General features: G+C 41.9%; 2 protein-coding genes and 1 long non-coding RNA gene across 3 annotated transcripts; 1 reads left to right on the forward strand and 2 right to left on the reverse strand.

Moving 5' to 3' along the window:
- Positions 1 to 758: 758 nt before the first annotated feature.
- On the forward strand, positions 759 to 3,635 carry LOC135749574 (uncharacterized). Its single transcript, XM_065268150.2, has 3 exons — positions 759 to 774; positions 2,740 to 2,916; positions 2,992 to 3,635. The coding sequence occupies exons 1-3, from the start codon at positions 759 to 761 to the stop codon at positions 3,618 to 3,620; spliced, it is 822 nt and encodes a 273-aa protein (XP_065124222.2). The 3' UTR covers positions 3,621 to 3,635.
- Positions 3,636 to 10,396: 6,761 nt separating this feature from the next.
- LOC135776197 (uncharacterized protein F54H12.2-like) lies at positions 10,397 to 11,704 on the reverse strand. Its single transcript, XM_065286737.1, has one exon. The coding sequence runs from the start codon at positions 11,702 to 11,704 to the stop codon at positions 10,397 to 10,399; it is 1,308 nt and encodes a 435-aa protein (XP_065142809.1).
- Positions 11,705 to 23,184: 11,480 nt separating this feature from the next.
- LOC141281011 (uncharacterized) lies at positions 23,185 to 24,951 on the reverse strand. The gene is made up of 2 exons (XR_012335364.1): positions 23,931 to 24,951; positions 23,185 to 23,484 (listed from the first exon to the last, which is right to left on the reverse strand). It is a non-coding gene; the product is annotated as an uncharacterized lncRNA (long non-coding RNA).
- Positions 24,952 to 27,469: the final 2,518 nt, after the last annotated feature.

Here is a 27,469-nt window from a genome sequence, read left to right on the forward strand (position 1 = left end):
AAGCCAGCGACTGTCGTTCCGTGGTACGTTGCCGCCCTCTGCCGGGCATCTAATAGCCTAAAAATTATCTGTAAATCATCTGTTACCATCTATGCCTATTATCCAAGAGTAGCACGACATAGGGATTTCTGACACTAAGTCTCTCGGAGTTACGACGCATAAATGTTTTAGCACGTAAATATCCGTCTAATTCAGATAGACGCTACTAGTGTTGGACCGTCAGCCTTCTATGTTGTTCGGGCTTAAAGTCAGCAGAGCGCCACGTATCGCATAAGGCTTTAATGTTTAACGCATAAATCATCACCATCCTTGCGGGCATTTGAAGACCTTTTAACCTTCTTCATTAGTCACGGTATAAGAAACACAATTGTCATGAGGTTTCAATAGACCATTGTATGCCCGAGCCTGTCGTTACGCGGTGCGTTGCTGCCATCTGCCGGCCATCTAATAGCCTAAAAATTAATCTTTAAAACACGCACACACGCATATATATATATATATTTTTTTTTTTTATTATATTATTATTATATTATTTTGCTTAGTTAGTTGTTTTAGTTACAGCTATTATAAGAGTCAGATAGGTCTCGCCATAATACGCTTTCATTTAACATTTTAAAACTCGTATAATCCAACATTACAAGCTTCCGCCCTCTGACGCGTCTATGACGCTCCCCTCATATCCATCGATATAAAACAGTCAACTATCCGCTTTCCGGCCTTTCAATTCAAAGACAACGACGCTTTGTGCTTATCGTAAAATGGCCCATACTAACGGTAAGAGAAGCAAATTTATTAATTCTGTTGGGGGATTACAAACATTTTTATTTCAACTTTGGAGAGCTTTTATTATGATATGTTTCAGATGCGGTTGTGACGTATGGTCTAATCTATGGGTCCTCTCATATTGCTTATTATTTAAAATATTGCTAAAATTATCCCCAAGCTGTCGATTTTCTGTTGTGTGTTTTTACTGTTTATGTGGATATAAAATTATTTTTCTAAAAAGTCACGGCTCTTAACGCTTAAGGCGGACGTAAACCTGCAAGCTTTTATTACGACATGTTTAGGCAACGGTCCACTCTTGTGGTATATTTGTGAAAACTACGGGTTTCCCACCATATTTGTCATTATTTACAATATTGTTAAAATTATCGCCATACTGGCTATTTTCTGATGTGTGTTTTTAATGCCTGCAATATTATAAAATTAAGTTTCTGAAAACACATGTATCTTAACTCGGCGTTAGGCTAAACTAAACCGGCTGTAAATCTTTTGGTGCTTTTGGATATTATTGAAAATTAGCTCGATGCATGCGGTTCATGTTTTTGCTGCTTGTGTGAAAATAAAAACTTTGGAGAGCTTTTATTATGATATGTTTCAGATGCGGTTGTGACGTATGGTCTAATCTATGGGTCCTCTCATATTGCTTATTATTTAAAATATTGCTAAAATTACCCCAAGCTGTCGATTTTCTGTTGTGTGTTTTTTACTGTTTATATGGATATAAAATTATTTTTCTAAAAAGTCTCGGCTCTTAACTCTTAAGGCCGACGTAAACCTGCAAGCTTTTATTACGACATGTTTAGGCAACGGTACACTCTTTTGGTATATTTGTGAAAACTACGGGTCTCTCCCATATTTCTCATTATTTACAATATTGCTAAAATTATCGCCATGCTGGCTATTCTCTGATGTGTGTTTTTAATGCTTGCAATATTATAAAACACATGTATCTTAACTCGGCGTTAGGCTAAACTAAACCGGCTGTAAATCTTTTGGTGCTTTTGGATATTATTGAAAATTAGCTCGATGCATGCGGTTCATGTTTTTGCTGCTTGTGTGTTTTTATAAAAATAAAAACTTTGCATGTCGCGCAACAATGACGTAGCACGTGGCTGATGACGGTGATATCATAGGACGCTTGACTATTGCTACATTTTAGATAAACTAGCTGTAAATCTTGTTAACGCTTTTTAATTTTATCGTAAATATCTGTAATCATTTAGGAATCATTTACAATTTTCGGCAACAGTCGGAATAGAGCTTCGCTAGCGCGTCCGCCATTTTGGAGTGAAGCACGGCAGCCATTTTGGAATGAAGATTCTCACAGTCAAATAGCGGTGCTATGGACAAAGTTGTCCGGTAGAGGGCAGCATGGGACTGTATATGTAAATAAAGATTTATTCAGACATGCTGCCTACATGTCTTCACATCTCTATGCATCGCGAGATATTACAGAAACCCAATGTGAAACCGGAAGACATCGCAATGATAATATAGCTCTCTGTAATCTCCCAACTATATTAATTAATTATATAATTAATTTTAATGTCTCAATGATAACAGGTCTGTTTCTTAGGTTCCCTTATTGACTTTCAAGATCTGTGTAAGTATCTAATTGTCTTAATATCTTTTTTGCATAAAATAAAATTTAATTATTTGCGATAGTCAATTCTGTTTGAAAAAAAAAATCTCTTTTTAATCTCTTTAAAAATTTTCAGAGACTGCTATTTTTAATAGTGTAATACTAAATTATTTATTTGAAATAGTGACACTGCCTCTACACAACAACTACGGCGCTGGCGACGGTAAATGCTTTTCTTTCTTTATTTTTATTTAGTTTTATTTTATTTATTATTATTATTATTATTATTATTATTATCATTATTATTATAATTTTTTTTTTTTTTTTTTTTTTTTTTTTTTTTTTTTTTTTTAAATGGTAATGTATGCTATCAGGTTTTGCCGATTCGACCACGGCTGAATTTCCACACGAACCGAGCGGCGAACAGATCATAGACCTGACCATCGAACACGGGGAGGACGTGATAGAACTTTCAGATCCCTTGCGTGAGGAGGAGGAGGAGGAAGAGGAGGGGGTCAACGGCGAAGCAGCAGAGGTCCTACAGCTATACGGTGAGCCATCTTTTGATTCGTTGAATATAAACGCCAGTCGCAGGTTACTTATTTCTGTTATGTTTACTCACGCAGAAAACTGTCCCGGGTGTAGCGAATGTGAGCCCGGCCATAGCACCTCGCAACAGAACGGTTGGGATCGGTCATCATGGGCTAGCGAGCATAGCGCGAATGGTGATGATGCAGAGGACTGGTCCGAGTCGCAGATGAACGCTTGGGATCAAGCTTCCTGGTCCGACGACAACGGATTACCGTCGAGCGGTCATCAGACACCAAACAGTATCCAACCTTCCGTTGATGAAGATAATGCTGAAAGCTTATCAGAACGGGTTGAAATTCCTCAACTGTTTCATGATTTTGGTAACCGATTACTTGCTCAAATTGAAGAGTTTAAAAACCATTTTGACATTCGTGACACCGAGCTTCATAGCAGATTAGACACTTTCAACCGTAAACTACACGAGTTAGACAATCGTGTACAACAGATTTACGTTCAGCTTGATACTCATGACACCGCTATTCACACAGGTCTAGATAGACAGCGCGCGGCCATAGAGGAAATAGCTCACGATTTACGACACCAAATTCAGACTGCAGAGCATTCATTTGGGCGTTTGCACGACTTAACATTCGAACAGATGAGAGAAAGACGATTAATGTTCGAAGCCGTTTATGCTATGGTTTTGCCGATATTTTATCCATAGTACAATTTTTATATGATATACACACCATTTTTACTCTTTTCTATATCCAATGCTATTTTACATATGTTTAACTATTTTTATCTACCTCATGTTTAAGAAATAAGCATTTATCTACCTCAGGCTTTACCATTTATTTTGTCTTCATCTACCTCATGTTTTACCATTTATGTTGTTTTTATCTACCTCATGTTTTATCATTTATTTAGTTTTTTATCTACCTCATGTTTTACCATTTATTTTGTTTTTATCTACCTCATGTTTTATCATTTATTTAGTTTTTATCTAGCATATATCTATCTCATGTTTTAGTATTAATTTTGTTTTCATCTAGCAATTATCTACAACGTGTTTAAGATTTTACCATTTATCTGCTTTTTGTAATATCTGAAAATTAATGTATGATGGATGATGAAAATTGTTCAGATGTTGTGCATAGCTGTCATTCTCGTTCAGATCAGTCACAGAGTGCGGAGCCCGCAGAGTCCGGTAGGTCACAACAACAACAAATGTTAAATGTTTATCCAAATTCTGAGTCGTCACAGCAATTCATCCATTTTGATTCGGACCCTCAACTACGAGAACTGTTAAATACGCTTTACGCATTCACACACCAAGATGGTGGCGCGCTACCGAGCACCTCAGGTCCATCTACTACCTCGCCTCCCCCTACAGACGCTATCGATCCCACACAGACGCCCCCTTTCGATACACCGTCACTGAGCAGAGTCGACATCGATGCGTTGATACGAGATGGCGGAACCGTAAACGACTTTCACGTTTATCCGAGACCTCGTTTCAATAGCGTGGAATTGCAAAGATCCATGAATCTGAGAGAGATTAGAGCCACAGACTTAGCGTCATATCACATACGCCTGCACGACACCATGAACGAAATGGTAACATTCGCCCGTCAAATAGGTGGCGACGATAGCGTAATCAATTTGTGCCTAAGAGGACCGAGTCTCAAATCTGATGTATCTGTAATTTTATCCCCGGGAAATAATTACGACGTCACGTTATTTACAGATCAAATTGAAAAAATTTTACAAAGCGACGAGCGGCTGCTGTGTGATGACATGGTCGAGATAGGTGCTACCGTGGCAATGAACAGACAGGGGGGTGTTCGACGCAAACTTACGGATTTGGCTTTGGACCAGGTGGTCAAAAGAAAAAAGACGAGTTTGTTTTGTCCCATGAATATCTCTAATAATTTGTGCTTCTCTATCTGTCTCGCACATTTTCTCGATCCCACACTACCTGAGAGCGAACTGGAAAGACGAGCCGCTGGTATTCAGAACGACGCAGGGTTCTCTATTCAAGACAAGATCAGCCTTTGCGACATAGCGAAGTTTGAAAGACTGTTTGACATCAAAATAGTCGTTTTTTACAGAACGTCCGATGGGCCCATAGAAACATTCGCAAATCAGAGCGAGCCGCATCCAAAAACGCTGCACCTCTATTTACACGACGAACACTTTTACACGATTCTCAATCTAAAGGCGTTCATCGGCTCCGACTACGTATGTGAGTTCTGTTATAAAGGCTACAGTAACCTTAAGCACCATCACTGTAGTCGCATCTGCAATGTGTGTTTCGACCCTGATTGTCACAAACACCGCGCAAGAACAGTGCATTGCACCGATTGTTTGCGATTTTGCAAATCCGATTACTGTTACAAAGCTCACAAAAAGATACCCCCGGGTAGAGATCGCGTGCCCTGCGATATGACGAAATACTGTAAATCGTGCAACAGACGGTACGATGTCCCAGGGGTTGTAGATAAGCACGTATGCAAGCCCTTCCAATGCGTCCATTGCGGCGAAGATCTCGGGACTGAGGGGATGCATCAGTGCTTTATTCGCCCTATAAATCCCAAGGATACTAGCGAGAAATACATCTTCTACGATTTTGAAACCCGTTACGAAAACGGAAAACACGTCGCCAACTTTGTATGCGCGATCACTTTTCAAGGGGAGAAATTTGTAGCGGAAGGACCCTACTGCGTATCGTACCTAATCAACCATTTCAGACAGCGTCGATACAAAGGCTTCACTTTCATAGCACACTATGCGTCCAAATTCGATTCTTTTCTCATTTTGGAATATTTTTGCAAAGCGGGGCTTACGTTGGACATCATCATGCAAGGGTGTAAATTAATCTACATGTACGATGATGCGTATGCCCAGAGATATATCGACAGTTACTCTTTCATACCCATGGCCTTGTCTAAGATGCCTGCGGCGCTAAACTTGACTACGACGGAAAAAGGGTACTTTCCCCATCATTTCAACAGGGTGGAGAACGAAAGCTATGTAGGCCCCTACCCTGATAAAAAGTTCTACGGCTACGATAACATGACCGACAAAAACCAGGCAAAGTTTGACGAGTGGTACGCCACTGTTTCGGGGAAACTCTTCGACTTTAAGAAAGAGCTGAAAGAGTACGGCGTCAACGACGTGGTCTTATTACGCGAAGCTTGCATGAAATACCGCGACGCATTCATCGCGTGCACCGAGCTCGATCCCTTCAACTTTACAACGCTGGCTAGTTGTTGTATGGGTGTGTTTAAAACGCATTATCTCGACAGTAAGACGCTGGCTCTTACGCACAATAACGCGTACGTTCAAAAGAGTAAAACGTACTCAAACGCCTCGATCGAATGGCTCGAGTATGTTAAAAAGACTCGAAACTTGGACATTCACCACGCCCTGAATCACGGTGAAGTATCTATCGGTAAATATTACCTGGACGGGTTCGCGGAAATCCAAGGTACGCGCTACGGTTACGAATTCGCGGGATGCATCCATCACGGTCATTGTTGTCGCTATCCCGCGCATTATACGCATCCCATGTCGGCCGTACCGTATGCTGTTCTCAGGAGACAGTTTGACGAAAAGGTCGATATTCTGCAGAACGCGTACGGGTTAAAAATTGAGGTAATGTGGGAGTGCGAATGGACTAAAATGAAGCGAGACGAGCCCTCGGTAAAAGAATTTATGAGCACGTACTCCGCTCCGGAGAGACTGAAGCCCAGGGACGCCCTTTTTGGCGGTCGCACGAACGCCTACAAACTCTATCACAAAACGGCTGAAGGAGAAAGAATAAGCTACGTCGATTTCACCAGCTTGTATCCCTTCTGTCAGTCTACGAAAACCTATCCCATCGGTCACCCCGAAATCATTTTCAACGATTTCGAGCCGATCGAAAACTACTACGGACTTATTAAAGCCGTCGTGTACCCTCCCCGTAAACTGCTACACCCCGTACTCCCGTATAGATGCAATGGGAAATTATTTTTTCCACTGTGTCGTACTTGCGCTCATGCCGAAAATCAGACGTCGTGCTGCAGTCACACGGATGAAGAAAGGGCGCTCTCAGGTAGCTGGGTCAGTATCGAGCTTTTGAAGGCCGTCGAGAAGGGGTACGTGATCGCTAGAATCGATGAAGTTTGGCATTTTCCCCAGCGTTCTGATACGTTGTTTCGTGATTACGTGAAAACGTTTTTGCAATTGAAACAACAAGCGTCAGGTTACCCCGCGAACGTCATCACGGACGCGGACAAAGCAAAGTACATTCGAGATTATTACAAAAAAGAGGGGATACATCTCGACCCTGAAAAGATCAGTTACAACCCCGCTCAGAGATCCATCAATAAACTACTGTTGAATTCTCTTTGGGGACGCTTTTCTATGCGCGAGAACCTCCCCAAAACGCTACTCGTGAAAAAACCTGAAGATTTCACCAGAATTGTTTTCAACGGAACCGCAGCGCTGAAATATTTCACGTTTGTCTCGGACGACGTGGCTCTCGTTCAGTTTCAAAAACCCGAAGGTGATTTGTGCAAAACAAACGACATTAACGTGTTCGTAGGGGCATTTACGACCGCTCATGCGCGACTGGAGTTGTACGAACTCATGGATAAACTCGGCGATCGCTTGTTATACTCTGACACAGACAGCGTTATATTCGTTTCTAGGGACGGCGACTGGGATCCCCCGCTGGGGGATTATCTGGGGGAGCTGACGAACGAATTGGACGATGGTGATTTCATAACAGAGTTCTGTTCTAGCGGACCAAAGTCTTACGGTTATCGTACCGCTAAAGGTAAGGTGACTATGAAGGCTAAGGGAATAACCCTAAACGCTAAAAATTCTCAAACGATCCGATTAGACACTCTGATTGATCTGGTTGACAGCTATGTGACATCACGCGATAACTCGCGCTGCCTCCTGGCACACACTGAAAACATTGTGAGAGATAAAAAGCATCTCACGCTGCACAACAAATCAGTCGTCAAAAGGTTTAGGCCGGTGTATAACAAACGCCGACTTCTGGCCGGCTTCAGCACACTTCCTTATGGCTTCTGAACACCGGGGTATGCGTGAGGCTTCTAATTTTGATTTCAGGCTCCAACACCCTTTCTCATGCGTCATAAGTGGGCCCTCGAATTCAGGAAAGTCTTTTTTTGTTAAACTGTTGCTGGAAAATGCTACGAATGTGATTTCTAAAAAGATTGATCGCATTGTGTTTTTGTACGATTGTTGGCAACCTCTGTATGATGAACTGCTTAAAATGTACAACATTAAATTTGTTGAAGGAATACCCCAGAGTCTGAATGATGATAATTTATTCCCAAACGATCAGAATTCGTTACTAGTGCTAGACGACTGTATGGACGAGGCAAGTGCAAACAAGGAAGTCCAAAAGGTATTTACTCAGTACGTCCACCATCGAAATCTCAGCGCTATTTATATCGTCCAGAATTTATTTGCTCAAGGGAAATCCAGTCGAACCATCAGCCTGAACACCAATTATCTGATTCTGTTTAAAAACCCCCGCGATGCCAATCAGGTCGCTGTGCTGGGTCGTCAAATGTACCCCGGTAATGCAAAATACTTTATGGAGTGTTATCACGACGCGACCAGCCGGCCCTTCGGATATTTATTGATAGACTATAAAGCGAAAACTCCTGAACAGTATCGTCTCAGAACCGGGTTGCTTTCCGACAGCCAAGTGGTTTATCTCCCGAAAAAAAGAAGACCGTAATCGATCGTCATGTCTGCGAGACTTCGAAAACAATTGCCGCTGTTAAAGCTGCTACATAAGGCTACACCTAAACAGAGGCTACTTATTTTACAATCGGCGTCCGACGAGCTCATTTTAACACTGTGCGAAGTAGCTCTTAACATCTTATACGGTACGATTCCGATCAGACCCAAAGACTATCGCAAACTGAAAAAGCGAAGAGCGGAAATTAAATTGGTGGCCGATAAAAAAATCAGCCTGTCTGCCAAGAAGCGCGTTTTCAACCAGAAGGGTGGATTTCTTTTGCCTCTCCTCAGCGTGGCGGTCCCCTTTATTTCCAGCTTAATAGCTTCTAAAACGGGGTGATTATGGAGTATGCGGAGAAAATGTATTTAGTTCCACGCCACCAGCTGGACAAGCTAAAATCTGAAAACGTTCGCGAGAACATTCAGCAAGTCGTCGAAAATGATCTGGACGCTTCCATAAGAAACATTTTACTAAGGTCTGATTTGGATCAATACGAGAAGGTCAAACTTTACTCCAGCATCCTGACGAGGTATTTAGCGGTCGTTAAACAAGGGGACCAAGAGAGTGCCGCTTTAACGCTGTCCTTGCCACAAACCGTCAGCACCATCACCGCTCGCAAAGACGACAAAGACGAGGCTGAGATGGATGCTGTTGCTGACGAAGTGATGAAGAACGTGCCCTCTAGAAGCGTGAAAAACAGTCGGTACATATTAGAAAAAATGACCAAAGCTAAAGATCTGTCTGCGTGGAACACGTCGGGGGAGTTTGTGTTTAAGGGACGTGCTATTCCGGGGTCACACATGCTCGATTTGATAAAAAGCATTACTAACCCCCAAAAGGTCAGAGATGAGCTAAGACCGTTGGGATGGAACGAGTTTCTACAAGCCTTTGCAGAATTAAACATACCCTTTTCTACAGTTCCGAGTCAACATGTTAGACGAGCGATTCATTCCTTAAGAGGAACGCCTTCGCGGCCCGCCGCCTCGATAACTCATTCTAAAAAAGATAGGAAGCGTTTACACCCTTCTACCCCGCGAGCCGATGTTTCGGACTTAATGTTTAAATCGCCTTCTATCGACCGAAGAGCATGGATGGAATTTTGATGTACAATTACAGATTTTATAATAAAAACAGTAAACATAGAATGTCTTTGAGTCTTTATTGAAACACACCATAATCTCATTAATTGAATAAGCATGCAAAAGAATTACAAGTCTGGACACACATATTCATTTTGTCCTTATCATATCTTTCATTTCTACGTAATCGTTTCACAAAAAGCGATACCATTCTATCATTTTTAATATAATCATCGCTATAAAGCTTCATCACGTCGTTATAGTCGCGACCTCTGATTAAATGGTAAAGAAAAAACACACAGTGCTGTCCACAAACATCCGTCGTGAGATCTTGAACTTGTCTGCCCGAATAAAATATATTTGTGCTGTTGAGCGCTAAAAAGTTTTTGATGCTGTATGGAAAACGTTCATCCTCGGGCGGATTTCCGAAGCTGTCGAAAAAATACGATGATCCCTCTCGATCGAAATAAACGGCCAGCCAGTGTTCACCCGGCAACTCCGATGGGTGAGTGTTGATTATAGCCATCGAGGGTAAGACCCTTATTGGTCTTTCGGGAAGTTGATCGCACGGGAGCACTCCGAGGAAATGAGTGTTACATGAAATTTTGTCCATGACCGCCGTGAGTTGTAAAGTGTTCATTTCGGTCAATAATAATCGACCATGACCTGTCTGCGGTTTGAAATTTGTATGATCGAATCGAACACCGCATAAATAATCATCGTGATGGTGCGGGGTAGCGGATTTTTAAATCGCGCTTCCAGCCTGATGTTCCCGGACTTGATCAGTGATAGATGCTGTCCGCACTCTTCGTCGGGGGTGAGATTAAACGCAAACAGCGAGTATCCACTCATAAATTCGTCTCTATCGATCGCGAGAGCGTGGTTTTTCAGATGTCTTCCCGTGGACATCACCAGCTGGTAATATTCGCGCACAGCGGAACCCGATTCGAAATCAGGTTGCAGCGGCTTTGACGGTATTTGTTTACCGTCGACATAGACGGCTAGGAACTCCAAATCGTAATGATTGAAAGTGAACGGGTTTTTAACATAAGATCCGGAAAAAGCATCGTTATCGACCATCCCCAGGACGATCGATTTCGGCAGAGTTCCTAAAAACAGATTTTCTTGATTCGAAACGCGCGATCCTGTAGGTAGAGAGATGGTTTTGAGACAAACTCTGTCAACAGGGTACTTGGCTGTCGTGCTGAGCAGCGCCTGCGCATGACCCAGTCTGACAGATGGCGACACGCTTACTTTCTTGACAAATAGGGATGCCGCCAAGATTTTTACTTTGTAGGCCACGTCATCGCTCCTCATCAGACAGAATTCATCCTTGCCCCTGATCAGGCGTATTTTAACGTCAACGCCATTTATCAGTAATTTTTCCTGAAAGAAAATGTCGCCGTGAATGGGGACTAGCAGATCTACCGGCAGGCTGCCGTGCGTGAAGGACGATCTCTTTAGCAGACCCCTGTTTCGTCCTACTGGGTCGTGGACGTCCGTGTGACCCGCGGTGTCCTTGTAAAACAAACCGGGCGTGAAAAGAGATTCCAGAGTATCTTTACTGTAGTTCATGAGACACTCTATGATGCATCTGTAAGGGTACGTGCTTGAGCTCTGGGAGATCAATCGGTCGCCGAGGCTTATATCCAGTTGCGAGAACACGGTAGCCCCCGCGTAATTTATTAGCCCGACAGGGGCGGGGTCCGCGATGTCGGCGCCGTTAGGTCTCGTGATTTTAAGCCGGAGAAAGAGCATAGTGTTATTTAGGTCCAGATAATCTTCGCCCGTGCCGGCGATAAAAAACTCCAGAGGCGCAGAGTCTGATATAGCCGATAAAGGCGGAACCTCTAAATAAGCATTTTTCTCAAGAGACGTCTGCGTCGGCGGAACTGTAAATATATCCAGCTCCGACTTGATACATTCTCCGGACATGTCGTGCAGTAACGCCATGTTAGAATATGGTCTTTAGGGATCTCTTCACCGTAGCGCTTCGTTTTGTAGGCCTCTTACGCTTTCTTTGCGGTACTGAGCGCTTCTTCCGACCGCTATTTGTTTTCTTTATCGAATGACCACGCCTCCTCGCTCCCGGGGGTTTATACAGTCGCTTGCGGGCCATAACCATCAGGCCGGACCCGTCTTGAGGTTTATCGGTATGAAAGCTCGAAAGAGCGTTTGAGACGACGTCCGAAACTATGTGTTTAGCAGCCGTTTTTAGGTGAGGCTTTGCTATGCTGAACCCTTTTTTTAGCAGAGGCACCGCCATTCTGAACAATCCTCTGAAAAGACCGCCTAGACCGGCGCCGTACATGACGGCACCTCCCGCGTATCCTGGTAGACCAGAACCGGCCTGGTCCCGGTAATAGGCGACGTAATCGTCAGCGTTCATCGCACGATGATTGTAATAGCTCATTTTCAAAGCACAGATTGTTTAGCCGGTTTAAAGTGCAATTTTACGACAACTTTTCCGTAAGAAAATGGTATTTCGCGATTTTGGTCGTCCTTTAATTCGACGGTGATGTCCGTGATGAGCGACTTGTTGATCGACACGTAGTGAGGTTTGTCGTACCTGATACTGACGGATTCTTTGTCTTTACCCGTAATATGTACGCATCTCAAAAGGGGTACTTGTGAGTCTCCCACGGTCTGATATTCGATAATGTCGGTGTAAACGTAAATTGTGTAAAAGCCGGCCTGGATATCAGTTTGATGAGGAGCATACGTCAGGACATCTCTTTCAAAATCAGCTTTTTTATGGTAGTTTTCTTGTCCTAAAGGAACATTCGGTATCAAACCTAAAATATGGGCTAGCTTTCCGTAGAAGGTCAATGAAACGTTAGGCTTGGCCGACAGATAAACTTTGTTTGTTATATGATCGAGAGCCAGTAACCCTGATGTAGTTAGCGCGGCGTTGATCGCTTTAAGCACTGTCTGAACATTACCGTAGTACCCGGGGTGGATATTTAATTTCTTTGAAACGAGCCATCTCGATAGTTGATCGACCTTAGGGCTGGCGGGATTTTGGGTTACATCTAGCTCACGGCCGGGGTGCGTGTTTAGCAAGAAAGCTCCGTCTTCCTGGTTAAAGTTGTACCAGCTTCTAGGGTATTCAATCTCGCACAGTCCGACCGTCCATCGTCCTTTCAAGTCGATAGGCGTCGCTAGTTTTGTTCTGTAGCTAGATATTCGATTGTCGGGGTAAACCGACAAAGAAGCGTTGCACGGTAGTGTGACGTAGAAGCCGTCGTCGTCGTCCATGGTAGCTTTTGGTTCAAATGGCTTGGCGTTTCGTGATCGTCGCGTTTTTAAGACGGTTGCAAGTCCACCAGGGTTTTTTTGTCTACGTAGCTATTAAATTTAGCGGGCCAACCTAACCATTTGACTAAAACGAGCGTATTTCGGCCTTGTTTTTTCTCCCCTAAAATCTTTTCTACCTTAAACGACTTGTCTTTGCTCACAATAATTTTTTGTAGCTCTTCTTCGTAAAAAACACCGTCGATGATTTCTCCATCATAATCGGAAAGTCTGTAGACCGGAGGCTGTCTCGGCACACATGCGGCCACGGTGAAAAATTCTTCTGTGTAGTTCTGCTCGTAACCTTTGGCGAAAGTGCCTCTGACTTTAGAAATTCTCACGACATCGCCTACTTTAAATTTAAACGACCGTGTCTCGTTCTTCATACCGGCGTACAGGTTTTGAAACACCAGGGACTCGTTTTCCTTATTGACATCGACCGGTCGCATTTTAATACTCCTGTGATAACCTGTGTTGTATCCTTGCGTAATGTCTTGTAAAACATCAATGTATCGACGTGAATTAGTGGCCGTTAAAAGTCTCCACATCCTGCTTTTCAGTGTCCTGTTAAATCTCTCTACGACGCTCGCTTTCAAATCGGTGGCGGTAGCGAAATGGTAAATGTCGTGCTTTTTCATCAGATCTTGAAAATGCTTGTTAAAAAATTCCTTGCCCTGGTCCGTCTGTAATTTCTGCGGAACGCGCCCCTCGTTGAGTATAGATTCAAAGGCTCTAGTAACCTCCGGCCCGCTCTTATTCTTTAGCACCCGCGTCCACGCGTATTTACTAAACACGTCTATGCAAGTCAGTAAAAATTTTATATTATCATTCTCTGCGGAATAAGCGGTCATGTCGACGAGATCCGCCTGGAACTGCGTATCCACGCCGTAAACGACGACTCTATTCCGTTTGTATTTTATAGGAGCGGTTCTATGTAACGTGTAGGCATCCTCCCCCGACAGCCATTCTGAAACCTGGTGATCAGTAAGTCGAACGCCCGTATCCTTCAAAACGGCGTCTTTTAAACGTTTTTTACCTCCTAACGATCCGGGGTTAGACGGCGTGTAATATGCTTTCTTCATGAGCTCTGCCATGTTAGCTTATCCCCCGCTCGCAAAGAATGGATGACAGAAGTTTTATGCTTCAGACTTTATTTAAGTGATTACATAGGCAATTAAAATGGTTACATGAGTATATAAAAGGGGTTACATATGACAGATGCTAAAATAAATGAATACATAAGTATATAAAAGGGTTTACATGATGATAATGATGACATGTAGGATAGATAGTAACATTGGTACGACTTTATATTATATCCAACCAGTCGAGAAAATGTACGCAAGACATCATGTTTCGGTCGAGCATGTAGTCGACCAGAGTTTCTACAATTTTACCAATCTCGTGTTTCTCATCTTTTGAAATCAGGGTCCGACAGATCTCAGATACATATGTACACATAGTCATGATTTCTGTTATACCCATCTCATCTCTACATTTACACACAACGTCCAAAACTTTTCGGAGGCTAGCGCAGACCGACACTCGGTCTTTAATGCAGAAGTTACTCATATTGTCCCATGAATTTGACAGTCCTCTCACAACAGCCATTTTTTCCTTGAAATTTGTAAGACGCGCGCTTTCCGTGGTCGAATCATTTTTCATCTCGATTGCCTTATGCATCAAGTCCATCAGCTGCCTTTTGTAATACCCTTTAAACATAGCGGGTATGACGATTCGCGGTCTGCAGAAGTTCCCCATCTTTTGATGGCTACTCTTTAACGGCGTTCGTTTTCCAGAAATCGACGATGTCAAAAATTAGGGCGTCTGTGTCGTCACCCTGCAGGTTTTCTGAGATTTCTTCTAGTTTCGAGATGATGTTCGGTTCGTCTTTTAACTCGTGGAGAATAGCTCCTGCGGCCCCTTGAATAGCCCGAGGATCAGCCTTTAGCCCACTGCGCTGTAGAGCATAGTTGACGATGGGATGTAGGATGGGTTGAAACAGCTTGTCTGCAAACTCTCCAAAGTGTGCGTCGAAAAAGTACGAGGGCGGTTCATACAGACAGGAATGTCGACGCTGACTAGGGTGGTTTATCTCGCACCCCAGACACTCTTGCTTGATCTTGTTGTTGACAAGGTGGTTTAGCAGCACTCCGATCACTCCTTTAATGATTTTTAATCCGACGTCTGTAAAGCACCCATCTGTGCTGTCGAGGGCGTTATCGGCAGCATTAGCGTATAGTTCTTTTAGGCGTCTTAGCCCCTCCTCCGATGGGCGTCTGAATTCTTCAGTAGGTTCGTCGTCGTCGTCGGGTAAGTGTTGGTTGGCGTTATCGTCGTAAGAGTCATCATCGATGTAGAGAGAAGGCTCGGACGTGTTATCTGAATCGCTGTGTTGAGACATTGTTGGTGAAGACTGACCCACCTACTGCTTTATAGCGGTCGTGACGAATGGGCGTAGTTAATGGGCGGGGACGGACCGAGAGAGTATTGGCCGTGTGAGCACTTCTCTGGGTGAAACAGCTGTACTTTAACTCTGCAATACCCATCATGCATGTCGCACCACTTGAACATTTTGTTTATGGTTGAAAAAATGTTCTCCATGCTTCGCAGATCGCGCCACTTGAACAAAAATTGCATCTCATAGAGACTGTGGTGTTCGTCACGTAGAACCCCCACCAGTGGCTCGCGAAGCTTTGTGTTGTCTTTGCAAAAGAAAAAGTAGATGCAGTCTCCCGGCCTCTTTTTAGAATGGTCGCCCACCACTCTGTACCGGCCTTTGGGCGTTATGGCATCCCATTCTGCGATGTACAATGGTTCTTCGCGACAATCATGCAGATCTTTCCAGACATTGTTGTAAAACAATGTCCAGTCCTTGTCACCGAAAACTATGCATGGGTCCAGTCCTGGTGTATATTCGTCTTTTTTCTCAGCGTTGTAGAGTATTACAGTACGAGTCTCTTTGTTAAACTTGTAACCGACGACTATGTTACTTTCTAGCAAAATTTCGTCAGCAGCGATGTTCTTATTTTCATGAAGAAACTTTGTCAGACAGATATGGCCGCGTGGTTTTTTCGGAGCCATACCAAGATGATTCAAGTCAATCGGCCATTCACTCGTCGGAGTACTGCGCGAGCTGCATGGTGTATCCATGTTTGTGATTTTCGTAACTGCGATTTTCCCGGCTTTTATGATGGGGCATGGAATGCGGTTTTAACGATGACCACCTGTTTAAACACTGTTTTTATTGTTTTATCTTAGGAAGACATGATGAATTATCGTGCCCCTGGAGTTAACCCTGTCATTGATGATTTATCGCTCCCCCGGAGATACCCCGGTCATTATGATTTATCGCACCCCTGGAGTTAACCCCGGTCATAAACATGTCAACGCGATGCGTCCGTTCCGGTTAAAAGTTCACCGCTTCCTGGGGGACGGTTCAAAGGTTCGACGCTTTGTGGGCTGGGCCGATCAAAAGTTCACGACGTGGGCGTTCAAAGGTTAGTCCCTCCTCCCGTAGGTCAAAGGTTTCCCCTCCCTAAGGACAAACATCATCATCAATCATTTTAAGGTCAAAGGTTACCCCTCCCTAAGGGCAAACATCATCATCAATCATTTTAAGGTCAAAGGTTACCCCTCCCTAAGGTCACACGTCATCATCAATCATTTAAAGGTCAAAGGTTACCCCTCCCTAAGGTCAAAGGGCGTCATCAATCATTTAAAGGTCAAAGGTTACCCCTCCCTAAGGTCAAAGGTCAAAGTCATCAATCATTTTGACAGTATGTCCCGTATATTTACTACTTATGGCTACTGAAGCAGCCTTCTTTTCTGGTGTGGGCTTAAGGATTCTGCTGAACATTTGTGTTGAAATTTAAGATATAGCCACAAGCTTTAAGTTTTCTTCTCCATTGACAAATAGGCACTTACAGTAGTTTGATCATTTCATCACTGTCCACAGTTTGATCATATACAGCAATACACAGGACCAGTTTTTGGCTGGGCGGTTTCAACACCTTCTCTGTGGTCTAGGGGTTTGAACACCAGCTCTAAAATCGGGTAGTCCCAGGTTCGAATCCCTCAAGGTACAATGGCCTTCTCCCTTGATAAGTAGGCACTTACTTTGCCCTGATACAGTTTGTGGGCAGCTTCTAACCTGCAAACTGTTTTGCCTTCACAAAATGATTAGGTTGATCATTTTATTACTGTTCCCATGGATCCTGAAGCAGTCTTCATAGCTGATGTGGGCTTAACGTTTCTCCTGGACATTTGTTATAAAATTTAAGAAAGAGTCCTTGACATACTATTAGCATACAATACAGCAGATGCTAATAGTCTCTATTGGTTTTGAAAGAAGCAATCAAATCTATTTCAGATCTCATAGTTTGTGGGTTTCCTGCTTGAAATGTTTTCTTTTCTATTCCCAAGTCGATTAGTGGGATCCTTTACTCACTGTTCCTATGGCTACTGAAGCAGCCTTCTTTTCTGGTGTGGGCTTAAGGATTCTGCTGAACATTTGTGTTGAAATTTAAGATATAGCCACAAGCTTTAAGTTTTCTTCTCCATTGACAAATAGGCACTTACAGTAGTTTGATCATTTCATCACTGTCCACAGTTTGATCATATACAGCAATACACAGGACCAGTTTTTGGCTGGGCGGTTTCAACACCTTCTCTGTGGTCTAGGGGTTTGAACACCAGCTCTAAAATCGGGTAGTCCCAGGTTCGAATCCCTCAAGGTACAATGGCCTTCTCCCTTGATAAGTAGGCACTTACTTTGCCCTGATACAGTTTGTGGGCAGCTTCTAACCTGCAAACTGTTTTGCCTTCACAAAATGATTAGGTTGATCATTTTATTACTGTTCCCATGGATCCTGAAGCAGTCTTCATAGCTGATGTGGGCTTAACGTTTCTCCTGGACATTTGTTATAAAATTTAAGAAAGAGTCCTTGACATACTATTAGCATACAATACAGCAGATGCTAATAGTCTCTATTGGTTTTGAAAGAAGCAATCAAATCTATTTCAGATCTCATAGTTTGTGGGTTTCCTGCTTGAAATGTTTTCTTTTCTATTCCCAAGTCGATTAGTGGGATCCTTTACTCACTGTTCCTATGGCTACTGAAGCAGCCTTCTTTTCTGGTGTGGGCTTAAGGATTCTGCTGAACATTTGTGTTGAAATTTAAGATATAGCCACAAGCTTTAAGTTTTCTTCTCCATTGACAAATAGGCACTTACAGTAGTTTGATCATTTCATCACTGTCCACAGTTTGATCATATACAGCAATACACAGGACCAGTTTTTGGCGGGGCGGTTTCAACACCTTCTCTGTGGTCTAGGGGTTTGAACACCAGCTCTAAAATCGGGTAGTCCCAGGTTCGAATCCCTCAAGGTACAATGGCCTTCTCCCTTGATAAGTAGGCACTTACTTTGCCCTGATACAGTTTGTGGGCAGCTTCTAACCTGCAAACTGTTTTGCCTTCACAAAATGATTAGGTTGATCATTTTATTACTGTTCCCATGGATCCTGAAGCAGTCTTCATAGCTGATGTGGGCTTAACGTTTCTCCTGGACATTTGTTATAAAATTTAAGAAAGAGTCCTTGACATACTATTAGCATACAATACAGCAGATGCTAATAGTCTCTATTGGTTTTGAAAGAAGCAATCAAATCTATTTCAGATCTCATAGTTTGTGGGTTTCCTGTTTGAATTTTTTTTCTTTTCTATTCCCAAGGCGATTAGATGGATCCTTTACTCACTGTTCCTATGGCTACTGAAGCAGCCTTCTTTTCTGGTGTGGGCTTAAGGATTCTGCTGAACATTTGTGTTGAAATTTAAGATATAGCCACAAGCTTTAAGTGGCCTTCTCCATTGACAAATAGGCACTTACAGTAGTTTGATCATTTCATCACTGTCCACAGCTTGATCATATACAGCAATACACAAGACCAGTTTTTGGCTGGCCGGTTTCAACACCTTCCATGTGGTCTAGGGGTTAGAACACTAGCTCTAAAATCGGGTAGTCCCAGGTTCGAATCCCTCAAGGTACAATGGCCTTCTCCATTGGCAAGTAGGCACTTACTTTGCCCCGATACAGTTTGTGGGCAGCTTCTAACCTGCAAACTCTCTTATGCCTACACAAAATGATTAGGTTGATCATTTTATTACTGTTCCCATGGATCCTGAAGCAGTCTTCATAGCTGATGTGGGCTTAAGGTTTCTGCTGGACATTTGTTATTAAATTTAAGACAGAGTCCTGGACATACTATTAGCATACAATACAGCAGATGCTAATAGTCTCTATTGGTTTTGAAAGAAGCAATCAAATCTATTTCAGATCTCATAGTTTGTGGGTTTCCTGCTTGAAATGTTTTCTTTTCTATTCCCAAGGCGATTAGATGGATCCTTTACTCACTGTTCCTATGGATACTGAAGCAGCCTTCTTTTCTGGTGTGGGCTTAAGGATTCTGATGAACATTTGTGTTGAAATTTAAGATATAGCCACAAGCTTTAAGTGGCCTTCTCCATTGACAAATAGGCACTTACAGTAGTTTTATCATTTCATCACTGTCCACAGTTTGATCATATACAGCAATACACAAGACCAGTTTTTGGCTGGCCGGTTTCAACACCTTCTATGTGGTCTAGGGGTTAGAACACCAGCTCTATAATCGGGTAGTCCCAGGTTCGAATCCCTCAAGGTACAATGGCCTTCTCCTTTGACAAGTAGGCACTTACTTTGCCCTGATACAGTTTGTGGGCAGCTTCTAACCTACAAACTCTCTTTTGCCTACACAAAATGTTTAGGTTGATCATTTTATCACTGTTCCCATGGATCCTGAAGCAGTCTTCATAGCTGATGTGGGCTTAAGGTTTCTGCTGGACATTTCTTATCAAATTTAAGAAAGAGTCCTGGACATACTATTAGCATACAATACAGCAGATGCTAATAGTCTCTATTGGTTTTTAAAGAAGCAATCAAATCTATTTCAGATCTCATAGTTTGTGGGTTTCCTGCTTGAAATGTTTTCTTTTCTATTCCCAAGGCGATTAGATGGATCCTTTACTCACTGTTCTTATGGCTACTGAAGCAGCCTTCTTTTCTGGTGTGGGCTTAAGGATTCTGCTGAACATTTGTGTTGAAATTTAAGATATAGCCACAAGCTTTAAGTTTCCTTCTCCATTGACAAATAGGCACTAACAGTAGTTTGATCATTTCATCACTGTCCAAAGTTTGATCATATACAGCAATACACAGGATCAGTTTTTGTCTGGCAGGTTTCAACACCTTCTCTGTGGTCTAGGGCTTAGAACACCAGCTCTAAAATCGGGTAGTCCCAGGTTCGAATCCCTCAAGGTACAATGGCCTTCTCCATTGGCAAGTAGGCACTTACTTTTCCCCGATACAGTTTGTGGGCAGCTTCTAACCTGCAAACTCTCTTATGCCTACACAAAATTATTAGGTTGATCATTTTATTACTGTTCCCATGGATCCTGAAGCAGTCTTCATAGCTGATGTGGGCTTAAGGTTTCTGCTGGACATTTGTTATTAAATTTAAGAAAGAGTCCTGGACATACTATTAGCATACAATACAGCAGATGCTAATAGTCTCTATTGGTTTTGAAAGAAGCAATCAAATCTATTTAAGATCTCATAGTTTGTGGGTTTCCTGCTTGAAATGTTTTCTTTTCTATTCCCAAGGCGATTAGATGGATCCTTTACTCACTGTTCCTATGGCTACTGAAGCAGCCTTCTTTTCTGGTGTGGGCTTAAGGATTCTGCTGAACATTTGTGTTGAAATTTAAGATATAGCCACAAGCTTTAAGTTTCCTTCTCCATTGACAAATATGCACTTACAGTATTTGATCATTTCATCACTGTCCACAGTTTGATCATATACAGCAATACACAGGACCAGTTTTTGGCTGGCCGGTTTCAACACCTTCTCTGTGGTCTAGGGGTTAGAACACCAGCTCTAAAATCAGGTAGTCCCAGGTTCGAATCCCTCAAGGTACAATGGCCTTCTCCATTGACAAGTAGGCACTTACTTTGCCCTGATAGAGTTTGTGAGCAGCTTCTAACCTGCAAACTCTCTTTTGCCTACACAAAATGATTAGGTTGATCATTTTATTACTGTTCCCATGGATCCTGAAGCAGTCTTCATAGCTGATGTGGGCTAAACGTTTCTGCTGGACATTTGTTATTAAATTTAAGAAAGAGTCCTGGACATACTATTAGCATACAATACAGCACATGCTAATAGTCTCTATTGGTTTTTAAAGAAGAAATCAAATCTATTTCAGATCTCATAGTTTGTGGGTTTCCTGCTTGAAATGTTTTCTTTTCTATTCCCAAGGCGATTAGATGGATCCTTTACTCACTGTTCCTATGGCTACTGAAGCAGCCTTCTTTTCTGGTGTGGGCTTAAGGATTCTGCTGAACATTTGTGTTGAAATTTAAGATATAGCCACAAGCTTTAAGTTTCCTTCTCCATTGACAAATAGGCACTTACAGTAGTTTGATCATTTCATCACTGTCCACAATTTGATCATATACAGCAATACACAGGACCAGTTTTTGGCTGGCCGGTTTCAACAACTTCTCTGTGGTCTAGGGGTTTGAACACCAGCTCTAAAATCGGGTAGTCCCAGGTTCGAATCCCTCAAGGTACAATGGCCTTCTCCCTTGATAAGTAGGGACTTACTTTGCCCCGATACAGTTTGTGGGCAGCTTCTAACCTGCAAACTCTCTTATGCCTACACAAAATGATTAGGTTGATCATTTTATTACTGTTCCCATGGATCCTGAAGCAGTCTTCATAGCTGATGTGGGCTTAAGGTTTCTGCTGGACATTTGTTATTAAATTTAAGAAAGAGTCCTGGACATACTATTAGCATACAATACAGCAGATGCTAATAGTCTCTATTGGTTTTGAAAGAAGCAATCAAATCTATTTCAGATCTCATAGTTTGTGGGTTTCCTGCTTGAAATGTTTTCTTTTCTATTCCCAAGGCGATTAGATGGATCCTTTACTCACTGTTCCTATGGCTACTGAAGCAGCCTTCTTTTCTGGTGTGGGCTTAAGGATTCTGATGAACATTTGTGTTGAAATTTAAGATATAGCCACAAGCTTTAAGTGGCCTTCTCCATTGACAAATAGGCACTTACAGTAGTTTTATCATTTCATCACTGTCCACAGTTTGATCATATACAGCAATACACAAGACCAGTTTTTGGCTGGCCGGTTTCAACACCTTCTATGTGGTCTAGGGGTTAGAACACCAGCTCTATAATCGGGTAGTCCCAGGTTCGAATCCCTCAAGGTACAATGGCCTTCTCCATTGACAAGTAGGCACTTACTTTGCCCTGATACAGTTTGTGGGCAGCTTCTAACCTACAAACTCTCTTTTGCCTACACAAAATGATTAGGTTGATCATTTTATCACTGTTCCCATGGATCCTGAAGCAGTCTTCATAGCTGATGTGGGCTTAAGGTTTCTGCTGGACATTTGTTATTAAATTTAAGAAAGAGTCCTGGACATACTATTAGCATACAATACAGCAGATGCTAATAGTCTCTATTGGTTTTGAAAGAAGCAATCAAATCTATTTCAGATCTCATAGTTTGTGGGTTTCCTGCTTGAAATGTTTTCTTTTCTATTCCCAAGGCGATTAGATGGATCCTTTACTCACTGTTCCTATGGCTACTGAAGCAGCCTTCTTTTCTGGTGTGGGCTTAAGGATTCTGATGAACATTTGTGTTGAAATTTAAGATATAGCCACAAGCTTTAACCTGTTAGCCAGCACTTCTATTTTTGAGCATTTTCTGAAAAACGACAACTCCAAACTAAAACGTCTGCAGCTCTTAAACCCTATGGTCTATATTCATAATTCTGGTCTTGTTTGAAACTAGACACTTGACATATTGTTGCCTAATAGTCATAACAACTCAGAGTAGTAAAGAAACAGAGTAAAACAAGGTAAAATATACATTAAATGACTTCCGTTTTTCTTTAAATAACATTCACTTAGCAAAAAATGTATGAAATGGTCATCTGAGACACCTGGGGACACCATATAGGTAAACTGAATGTCTGACCATGCTGTGATTCAAATTTGAGAATGATACTCCAAAAAATGTTGTTTCTGTGAGCTTTTATTTCAAAAAAGTCCAGGCGTCCTTTCAGAAAAAGTGCACTTGGAAACTCCAAATATACACATGATAACAAAATGACATGATTATCAAAAGAAAATGAGTCAGGACTACATATTACATGATGTATATCAATTCAGAACTTCTCTGCCCACCAAAGCACATAGAAAAAACTATTTCAGAAAAAAACATTTGCACATTATAACAAAATACTTGCTATTTTGAATGTGGTCGCTCATGAATGCACTCCAGATTCCAGTCCTCCTCTGGATGTCAGCTGAAGACCTGTTACATCACATCACATCACAACACAACACAACACAGACACACACAAAGCAAGAGAGGATTTTAGTTTGAGTCAAAAGTTAGAGACATACAACTATTTGTATGAGAAACTATGATGTAATATACATGAACATAATACATACACACATACACACATTACATGAATATATTTATAATTACAAATGTCTTATGTTTGCCAAATAACCTATATTTCTCAGCTGGTAATACTCATATTTTCCACCACGTATCTTGTTTTTAGTTTGTATATTCTGTGCATTTGATTCATATAGCTATAAAAATGATTCATTTATATAACATGTCATAGAAAATGAAACCATGTAAAACTCGTATTTTAGTCATCTCCACTGTTACTTTATAATCAAAACAGCTAACAAGAAACTAGAAATGTAACGTAAAATAACTAATGAACAAAAGAATCCACTTACTTTATCCAAGCGAGCGCAGCTGAGCTCATAGTCCGGTCCATCTCTCGTCGACGACGCGGTTTCGTTTATATCCAATCTTGTATCTTTGCTCCGCGATCATGCTCTTTATCAACTTCTCCAAAACACTCTCAACACAAACAAGTCCTCTGCAGTCGACAATCCACAATGGAGATGTTATATCTAACCTTTGAGAGGTTTCTCAGCGGCTCCGGAGAGCCTAGCCGGCTGCTATGCTACCCAAACAAACAAACGCGCAGGGAGGGGGCGTGGGCATTCCTCTCCATGCGCTTCTGTAGATTTGCGCAGAAGTACACTTTACTGACGTAAGTTGAATCCTTGTAATCGTTTCATGATTGGTTACTACCCCTGCCCATCAAAACTTTTCTGGCTAAGCATTGGCTGGCTTTGTTTTGGCGTAATCCAGTCAAAAGCCTATGGTTAGCTGAAGGACATCTGTCTGGGCAAATCGGTGTTCCCGATTCATTTTGAGTTGTCAAACCTTATCTGATTGAACAAAACAGAAAAATAGGGCGGGATATTTATCGGAAGAGTCTAACGAAGCAGGAAGAGATGGATTTTCACTGATAAAACTCGATATTTGATAGAAAATAAACATGATCGATCATACTTAGCGGAAGCGCGGATGTAAATAAAGGAGGGTATTGCTGGATTTATCACTATTTTTCGTTGTTTTGGATTAAAACGTGGGATGCTTTTTGAAGAGTGGACCCTTACGTTGCAATGTACGTTGAAGTTTTTGGGAATTGTCAGAGATGATCAGAACCATATGGCAAGACATGTGAGTACCCACAAATTTTTTTATATGCATTCCGTCTGCATTTTATTTAATCTTATCCACACCAGTGTATTGATTGCAAAAATAAGCTCAGAACATGAATTTTGAGTGTTTAAACTTTCAAATAATGCAAAGTTTATGATTGTTGATTGAATATTTGATGTTAAACAAAGTACAAAAACACGTAAAAACGCCCCCTAGGGACCGCCGCCGGGCCGGTGCGTGTTAAGAAGTTAAGTGGCCTTCTCCATTGACAAATAGGCACTTACAGTAGTTTTATCATTTCATCACTGTCCACAGTTTGATCATATACAGCAATACACAAGACCAGTTTTTGGCTGGCCGGTTTCAACACCTTCTATGTGGTCTAGGGGTTAGAACACCAGCTCTATAATCGGGTAGTCCCAGGTTCGAATCCCTCAAGGTACAATGGCCTTCTCCATTGACAAGTAGGCACTTACTTTGCCCTGATACAGTTTGTGGGCAGCTTCTAACCTACAAACTCTCTTTTGCCTACACAAAATGATTAGGTTGATCATTTTATCACTGTTCCCATGGATCCTGAAGCAGTCTTCATAGCTGATGTGGGCTTAAGGTTTCTGCTGGACATTTGTTATTAAATTTAAGAAAGAGTCCTGGACATACTATTAGCATACAATACAGCAGATGCTAATAGTCTCTATTGGTTTTGAAAGAAGCAATCAAATCTATTTCAGATCTCATAGTTTGTGGGTTTCCTGCTTGAAATGTTTTCTTTTCTATTCCCAAGGCGATTAGATGGATCCTTTACTCACTGTTCCTATGGCTACTGAAGCAGCCTTCTTTTCTGGTGTGGGCTTAAGGATTCTGATGAACATTTGTGTTGAAATTTAAGATATAGCCACAAGCTTTAAGTCGCCTTCTCCATTGACAAATAGGCACTTACAGTAGTTTTATCATTTCATCACTGTCCACAGTTTGATCATATACAGCAATACACAAGACCAGTTTTTGGCTGGCCGGTTTCAACACCTTCTATGTGGTCTAGGGGTTAGAACACCAGCTCTATAATCGGGTAGTCCCAGGTTCGAATCCCTCAAGGTACAATGGCCTTCTCCATTGACAAGTAGGCACTTACTTTGCCCTGATACAGTTTGTGGGCAGCTTCTAACCTACAAACTCTCTTTTGCCTACACAAAATGATTAGGTTGATCATTTTATCACTGTTCCCATGGATCCTGAAGCAGTCTTCATAGCTGATGTGGGCTTAAGGTTTCTGCTGTACATTTCTTATCAAATTTAAGAAAGAGTCCTGGACATACTATTAGCATACAATACAGCAGATGCTAATAGTCTCTATTGGTTTTGAAAGAAGCAATCAAATCTATTTCAGATCTCATAGTTTGTGGGTTTCCTGCTTGAAATGTTTTCTTTTCTATTCCCAAGGCGATTAGATGGATCCTTTACTCACTGTTCCTATGGCTACTGAAGCAGCCTTCTTTTCTGGTGTGGGCTTAAGGATTCTGATGAACATTTGTGTTGAAATTTAAGATATAGCCACAAGCTTTAAGTGGCCTTCTCCATTGACAAATAGGCACTTACAGTAGTTTGATCATTTCATCACTGTCCACAGTTTGATCATATACAGCAATACACAAGACCAGTTTTTGGCTGGCCGGTTTCAACACCTTCTATGTGGTCTAGGGGTTAGAACACCAGCTCTAAAATCGGGTAGTCCCAGGTTCGAATCCCTCAAGGTACAATGGCCTTCTCCATTGACAAGTAGGCACTTACTTTGCCCTGATACAGTTTGTGGGCAGCTTCTAACCTGCAAACTCTCTTTTGCCTACACAAAATGATTAGGTTGATCATTTTATTACTGTTCCCATGGATCCTGAAGCAGTCTTCATAGCTGATGTGGGCTTAAGGTTTCTGCTGGACATTTGTTATTAAATTTAAGAAAGAGTCCTGGACATACTATTAGCATACAATACAGCAGATGCTAATAGTCTCTATTGGTTTTTAAAGAAGCAATCAAATCTATTTCAGATCTCATAGTTTGTGGGTTTCCTGCTTGAAATGTTTTCTTTTCTATTCCCAAGGAGATTAGATGGATCCTTTACTCACTGTTCCTATGGCTACTGAAGCAGCCTTCTTTTCTGGTGTGGGCTTAAGGATTCTGCTGAACATTTGTGTTGAAATTTAAGATATAGCCACAACCTTTAAGTTTCCTTCTCCATTGACAAATAGGCACTTACAGTAGTTTGATCATTTCATCACTGTCCACAGTTTGATCATATACAGCAATACACAAGACCAGTTTTTGGCTGGCCGATTTCAACACCTTCTATGTGGTCTAGGGGTTAGAACACCAGCTCTAAAATCGGGTAGTCCCAGGCTCGAATCCCTCAAGGTACAATGGCCTTCTCCATTGACAAGTAGGCACTTACTTTGCCCTGATACAGTTTGTGGGCAGCTTCTAACCTGCAAACTCTCTTTTGCCTACACAAAATGATTAGGTTGATCATTTTATTACTGTTCCCATGGATCCTGAAGCAGTCTTCATAGCTGATGTGGGCTTAAGGTTTCTGCTGGACATTTGTTATTAAATTTAAGAAAGAGTCCTGGACATACTATTAGCATACAATACAGCAGATGCTAATAGTCTCTATTGGTTTTGAAAGAAGCAATCAAATCTATTTAAGATCTCATAGTTTGTGGGTTTCCTGCTTGAAATGTTTTCTTTTCTATTCCCAAGGCGATT

This window comes from Paramisgurnus dabryanus, chromosome 18 (assembly GCF_030506205.2).
Source record: "Paramisgurnus dabryanus chromosome 18, PD_genome_1.1, whole genome shotgun sequence".
NCBI lineage: Eukaryota > Metazoa > Chordata > Actinopteri > Cypriniformes > Cobitidae > Paramisgurnus > Paramisgurnus dabryanus.

Bases quoted from the DNA above. Each gene is read 5' to 3' on its own strand.
- LOC135749574 (XM_065268150.2), top strand. The intron at 2,917-2,991 runs GTGAGCCATCTT...TTACTCACGCAG, and splicing joins AGAGGTCCTACAGCTATACG to AAAACTGTCCCGGGTGTAGC.
- LOC135776197 (XM_065286737.1), bottom strand. From the start codon at position 11,704: ATGGCGTTACTGCACGACATGTCCGGAGAATGTATCAAGTCGGAGCTG.